The 6,628-nt window shown below is 44.6% G+C and overlaps 1 protein-coding gene across 1 annotated transcript in view; it reads right to left on the bottom strand.

Annotated features, from left to right (window-relative positions):
- Positions 1–256: 256 nt before the first annotated feature.
- The window catches only part of Map3k20 (mitogen-activated protein kinase kinase kinase 20), a 174,620-nt gene continuing 168,248 nt past the window's right edge, over positions 257–6,628 (bottom strand). Inside the window, exons 19-20 of the mRNA XM_026389532.2 lie at positions 6,208–6,358; positions 257–972 (exon numbers count right to left, since the gene is read on the bottom strand). Of these exons, the coding sequence (XP_026245317.2) occupies positions 272–972; positions 6,208–6,358 (852 nt within the window). The 3' untranslated portion in view covers positions 257–271. The remainder of the gene's footprint in view (positions 973–6,207; positions 6,359–6,628) is intronic.

Raw genomic sequence — 6,628 nt, 5'->3', positions numbered from 1 at the left:
TCTCAGTCCTGCTAACCAGAATGTCAGTGCTTAGGGTAAAGAGATGGCACAGCCCCTTCTCCAGCAAGAGTTTCAAGTCTAGTTACCACTACTAGGCAACCGACATCCATAATTTTGGCCCTGGTTTGGCAGTAGTTTCATTTAGAAGGTATTTCCCAATCCAAAACGTGGAAGAGTTGTTGTGAGTTTGGTAACTGAGTCTGAAGACATCCTGTTATGAAAATCCTTTGCAAGAAACATCTGTTCAGAAAACTCGGGCCTAGGTCAATTCTCAAAAGTTCCTCCGCCCACGGTAGTTTCCTCTGGCCCTTTCTTTGTTAGTCTTGGCTGGGGAGGCCCTGTGGGGCTTCTTCCGGTATTCCACCTTGGTCCATCCTCCTTCGCTCACTTTGCTTTCCTCTTCACTGGCTTTGGAGTCAGACTCAGGGTGCAAGGGCATCCCTGGGATGGTTCTGGGTACGCGGAGTTCACTTGGTTTTCTCTTGAAGTCAGGTGACTGGTAAAGACTAAGTGCTGACTGGGACAACCTGTAGAGCTTTCCAGAATATCTTTCTCTTGAAGGAGTGGAATGCTGACTTTTCCCACTGTATCTTCCTCTAGGAGAAGAATTGAGGGATAAACTACCTCGGTCATATTTGTTCCTGTTTCTGTCTGAGTAGCGGCCCCTCTCTGTAGAGCTGTCAGTGTTGAGACTGGAGTAGCCACTGTCCCTGGAGTTGAGATGCAGAGAGGAGAAGTTTTTGGTCAGGCCATACTGAGTTGGGGAGGAGCTTCTGGACTGGTTGATAGGCGTAATCTGTTGATACTTAATGGGCCCCTGGGTCCGCCTCACAGCCGCAGCGTAGGAATCCTGGTTGTCAAAGTATGGGAAGAAGGATGACCCCAGAATAGGATTGCTCTGGGAACACGGCAGAGAAGAGTTGGATGCAATCTGCCGCATCCTCAGAGTGTCTAACCAGTGGCAGTCAGCACCTGCGGGAGAAATGGAAATGAGCATCCTTTAAGGCATTCGGAAGCTGTATGCCTAACTCACAAGACTGTCTCAGGGGAACGCAAGGCTGTTTGGAACACGCTAAGCTTTACCATTCATAGAAATTCTAGACTAGTGTAAGGGCATTTCCTATATTAGTACAAGAACCTTTTTTTCCCCCCAATAAGGACATTGGCACTGAGTATATGTCATGTGCTTGGCATTGTTCAATTCTTCTGCTGATTTCTCAGGTAAACACTAATAATCTTATTCTATCAATGAGGAAGCTTGAAAGGTCAGGTAACTTGCCCAAGTTCACTTATTCAATTACCCCAGGTCCTTCTGCATGTAAATCCCATCTTCCTCCTATGTAGTTGTGTTTTCACTTGTCGATACTGCTGTTTGTGCTTGGGTGTCAGGGGCATGTTTTATAAACCAAAGGCTTTTTGCCAACCTGGTGCTTTGAAACCCTCAAAGACCCAAAGGCAGTAAAGTTCCAAAGGTGCAAACAGTCAGGTGTTTGGAAGGAAGATAGCGTGTCTCCAGAGAGCTGCCAGTAGGTCAGCAAGGAGGAGAGCTTTCAGTAATAAGAAATGAAGCTGTGTGTCAGGTAGGAAGAAGTGAGGGTAAAGGAAAAGGCCTAATTCACAAGGAGCACTTAGTAAGCTGTATTTCAGTGTCCACGCAAGTTCCTCTCACTGGGATCTCCTTGTCTTCCCAGGGCCTGAACCATGCTGCCCACCGTCCAGAGTTCTGGGTGGTGCTTCCTGCCACACTTCCTCCCCTTCTCTGGCTCTGCATATGCTGATGGAACTTTCTGGAGGGGAGCAGCACGTGCTCACTTCTCTTTGCCTCCCTCTCTGCCTGGGCACAGATGATCAGCATCCCGGGGGTAAGGGACTTGAGCTGACACCAGTGGCCTGTGCATAGGAATCTTCAGTCAACCTCGATGCCTTCTTTTGTTGTGTCTTACCACAACAAAACATATATTTTTAAGAGTGCAGTTCAGAAATGATGAGTATATTTACATTGTTGTCCACCAGATCTCTAGATGGTTTCTTCTTGCAACATGGAAATTCTGTGCCCACTAAACACCACTTCCTCCTTCCCCTCCTCCCTCTTCCCACCCCTTGGCATCTACCTTGACTTTGTTTCTATGTTTTTTTGGTTTTTTTCCCCCAAACCAGGGATTGAACCAGGGAAGTTTAACCACTGAGTCATATCTCCAGCCTTTTAAAAATATTTTATTTAGGATCTCACCGAGTTGCTTATGGCCTCTCTAAATTGTTGAGGCTGGTTTTGAACTTGTGATCCTCCTGCCTCAGCCTCCCGAGCTGCTGGGATTACAGGCATGTGTCACCATGTTGGCTTGTTTCTATGGTTTTGATTATTCTAGAAACTTCATACACACAGAATCACACAGTGTCACAATGCCATCTTTCCCTCACCTTGACTTCTCTGAAAGTTTAGCTTCCTACAGAGCCCTGATTTTGTTTGGTCTCCAGCCCCAGTAGCCACCTTCTGGCTTGTTTAGTCTAAGCCAGACATGCTGATGGTAGGAATGGATGAGCCAAAGCAGAATTGGTGAGGGGTAGTCTGCTGGAATCTTCTAGGAAAGCTTTCATCATTCCTTAATGTGAGAACAGGAGCGGGGACCTCACCCCTCATTTCCTCTGGGCACTGTCATATCTTTACATGACTATAAACACAAGAGGGTCTAGACTGAGGGTAAAGCCAACAGGGTGAGTATGATAGAGTGGAAGGAAGGAAAGGGGGTTCTCTGACCTCAACATCACTGAACTGGTTCATCTTCCTGCCTGTGCCCCCTCTGGACCTCTTAAGGAAGACAAAACATTTTACTGTAATTTAAATCAGTGGCTGAGGGACTTCAGAATACCTCTGAATTACCTGGAGGGCTTCTTAAAATGTAGATTGCTGGTTCTACCCCCAAATTTCTAACTCAGTAGGTTTGAGACTGGGCCCTAGAGTCTGCATTTCTAACAAGTTCATGGGGGTAATCTGGATGCTGTTGGTCTTCAGATCACCCTTTGACCATCCTCGAAAGAGGTCAGTGGAAATTGAGTTTCCTGCTACTTGCAGCTGAAAGAGATCTTGGCTGATTGTTAGGAGGCTGAGGCAGGAGGGTTTCGAGTTCAAAGCCAGCCTCAGCAACAGTGAGGCACTAAGCAACTCAATGAGATTCTGTCTCTAAATGAAATACAAATAGTGCTGGGGATGTGGCTCAGTGGTTGAGTGCCCCTGAGTTCAATCCCCAGTATACCCTCTCCCCCCAAAAAAGAGATCTTAGCTGATTGGGTGGAATCCTCTGGGGCATCACATCATATTGGATAAAGGGATAAAAATGAATACAGGGAGGATGGAAGGGAGGTGAACTGGCCCAAACTGGAGTAAGTCAAAGAGAAACCAGTGCTGCAAACTCTCCAGTTGATATTGAGAGGGAAGAAATTCATTTGGAGCAACTCCAGATAGAAGTCAAGATAGAAGTGAAGATAGAAGGGCATTCACTGACCATTCCTGCATACATCTTTAGAGAAAGAATAACTTACTGTCTCTTAAAATATTTTTATTTAAGAGAAATAAAGGGCACATTGGAAGTCTGCCCATTGCACTGTTCGGAGAAGGGTATCCCTGCCTCCATCCCTCAGGTCACAGCATGTTGCTGTGACTCTTTGCCATCCACCACCATCTCATTCTAACCACATGGTTCACTGGTCCATGGAGAATGCTTGGGAGAAAAAAAATAGCACCCATAGGCTAGAGGTACCATAAGATCCCCCAGGGAATTTGGAATCAGGGCTGATGGCGTTTCTATTGGGTGACTTTGAACAGGGTAGGATTTGAACTGTGTAAAACTTTGAAGGTGATGGCAGACATTTTGTGTCCTGGAAGCATTATATTGGAAACCTGGGGAGGCTGAGGCAGGAGGATCACAGGTGTAGGGAAATAGAAAACCAGCTATGGAAGAGAAAAATACAGCAGAAATGTAGAAAGAAGGCCCCCACCCTGGTTTCACAGGGGTAGTAGGGATCAAAGCTATGAAGCCTGTAGAAGTAACACATGCCGTATAAACGTTAGTGATTATAGAAAAAAGTCCTTGAAGGTATGATAGTGGGCATGCCAGGCAGCACTTGTTGAATTAACAAATAGAAAATAACTTGGAGGGGGAAGCTGATGGGAATCCATGTCTATGGTGTAGAATAGTTGTTTGTAGAAACAGCACACCTAAAAGATGTTTCCCAATGTGTTTGTAGACAAGACAACTTGATAAAAACTTAAGCCCAATCAGCATGGTCAGAATGGCCTCGTGATTATCAGAACATAACCGAACCAACTGTGTGGATAAAGGTGGATAGCTTTGGCATGCTGTCAGAAAATGTCTTGGTGGATAAAAGCAGGATTCTGGGCACATTGGTTAATGGACATTTAAGAATAGCTGGGCTGGGCATGGTGGTATACACTCATAATCCCAGCAGCTGGGGAGGCTGAGGCAGGAGGATCCCAGGTTCATAGCCAGCCTGAGCAATTTAGAGAGACCCTAAGCAATTTAGTGATACCCTGTCTCAAAATAAAAACAAAAAAAGGGCTGGAGATATGGGTCAGTGGTAAAGCACCTCTGGGTTCAATCCCCAGTACCAAAAAAAAAAAAAAAAAAAATCCAGTCATCTTGGCAGGTTCACAGAGGCCCTGGCTTGTTTCCGGCCACCAAAGAACCTTCTCACATAGCTCCACAGGCATATTCTTCCCTTAGGAAAACAATGCACTATTCAGAAAACGTGTATTTCTGGTTTGTTTGGCGGTTGTATTTCTCATGGTGAAGAGGGAACTCCGCATGGGTTTTTGTCTACATCTGTCTGCAACATGTTTGTTAGATTGTCCCAGTTCTGCTGTTATTAGTGTTTCTGGATCTACAAAGCTGAGGATCAGAACCTCTTCCTTGAATCCATCAAATAAAGACCAATTTGATGCCAGTCAGCTAGCCTTCCTCTCTATTATTCTAAGTTGTTTCTTTATATCATTTGTACTTATTATCACCACTATCCATTGCTGAGGGCCATTACCAAGTAGGTATTGACGCATCGTAATCCTTGCCAGTGTACCCCATGTTAAATGGACTTGCCTTGGAAATTTGCTGCGACCTTGCTTGTGTGTTTGAGAAAGGTGACCCTGCTCAATCACCAGGGTGGATCCAGGATTAGGGTGTATTCCTGCAGGAAGTATCCCCGTCCTTGGGTTTAGGGCGTGACAATAGAAGTTTTAGGGAAGTTAGAGGTTGAAGATTATGGCTGCTGGGATTAGGGTGTTCCTGCTGCTTGTTACCGTTGAGATAAAAATGGGATTTGGAAAAAGCCTTGTGGAGGAGGATTTGGGGACGGGTATATTAGGGATTGCCCCTGAACATGTGTGGAGGCTGGTGTGAGATCCGGAATAAAGAATTGCTGCTTGAACCTACAAAGCTGTGTGGTGGCTCGTGATTCTGTGCCAAGCCGAGACATTGGCATCTGGCAATCCATCATTTGCATTTCAAGTTTTCCCAGTCTTCTCTATTCTCTCTTCTTTCCTTCCTGACCCTTGTGTGTTTTCACTCCATCCTTCCCTCATCATTCCCATGCTTTGATGTAGCAATGGTGTTCAGGACTCAAGAAGTTGTCCCCGTGACAGCAAGGGCTTTGTAGGGATGTTTGCTACACATGGAGAATTCATATTGGTATAGACACTTTTTTTTTGTACTTGGGATTGAACCCAGGGCACTTAACCACTGAGCCACATCCCCAACCCTTTTTTTAATATTTACTTAGAGACAGGGTCTCACTAAGTTGCTTAGGGCCTTGCTAAATTGCCGAGGCTGGCTTTGAACTCGCTATCTTCCTGCCTCAGTCTCTTGAGCCACTGAGATTACAGGTGTGTGCCCATTGCACACAGTTTAGACACACTTTTGGAAACTAACCTTGCAAACACATTTTTATTTGCCAATGTAATATAATCATAAATATTTATCTTTTATCATAGGTATTTAAATTTATTATAATATGCTCATTTATGTCTATAAATGCAACTCTCCATACAATCTGTTTATAAAACCAATATTATAAAAGTATAAGAAGGAAGCATTATATTGGAAACCTGAGTCCATACATAGACTGGCCCTTACCTCTGCTATGAGAATTTTGTAACTTTCTGGAATCCAGCACACATGTGTTCTGAGCATATTAACTTACTTGAGTTGGACCTGCTGCCAGGATTGCCCTCTGTGTTGGGGAGCGCGGTCTGGATGGAGAGCTGGACAGCTTTCACCTCATCCTGAGGCTTGGTTCTGCTCCACTGAATGGAATGGACATGTTTTGTGATTTTTGGAGTTCTCACATCATTCTGATTAAAAAAAAAAAAAAATAGAAAAAGAAAAAGAAAGAAACCTGTGAGCAAACATATATTTAAAAATGGAAAGAAAGGGGCTGGGGATGTGGCTCAAGCAGTAGCGCGCTCGCCTGGCATGCGTGCAGCCTGGGTTCGATCCTCAGCACCACATACCAACAAAGATGTTGTGTCCGCCGAGAACTAAAAAATAAATATTAAAAAAAAATTCTAAAAAAAAAATGGGAAGAAAAGAAACCTGGGTTATTATGTTACTTTAATTTCACT

The sequence above is a fragment of the Urocitellus parryii genome, chromosome 1 (genome assembly GCF_045843805.1).
Source record: "Urocitellus parryii isolate mUroPar1 chromosome 1, mUroPar1.hap1, whole genome shotgun sequence".
NCBI classification, from domain to species: domain Eukaryota; kingdom Metazoa; phylum Chordata; class Mammalia; order Rodentia; family Sciuridae; genus Urocitellus; species Urocitellus parryii.
Note: the sequence above shows the minus strand (reverse complement) of the source record. Positions and strands in the feature narration are given on the sequence as shown.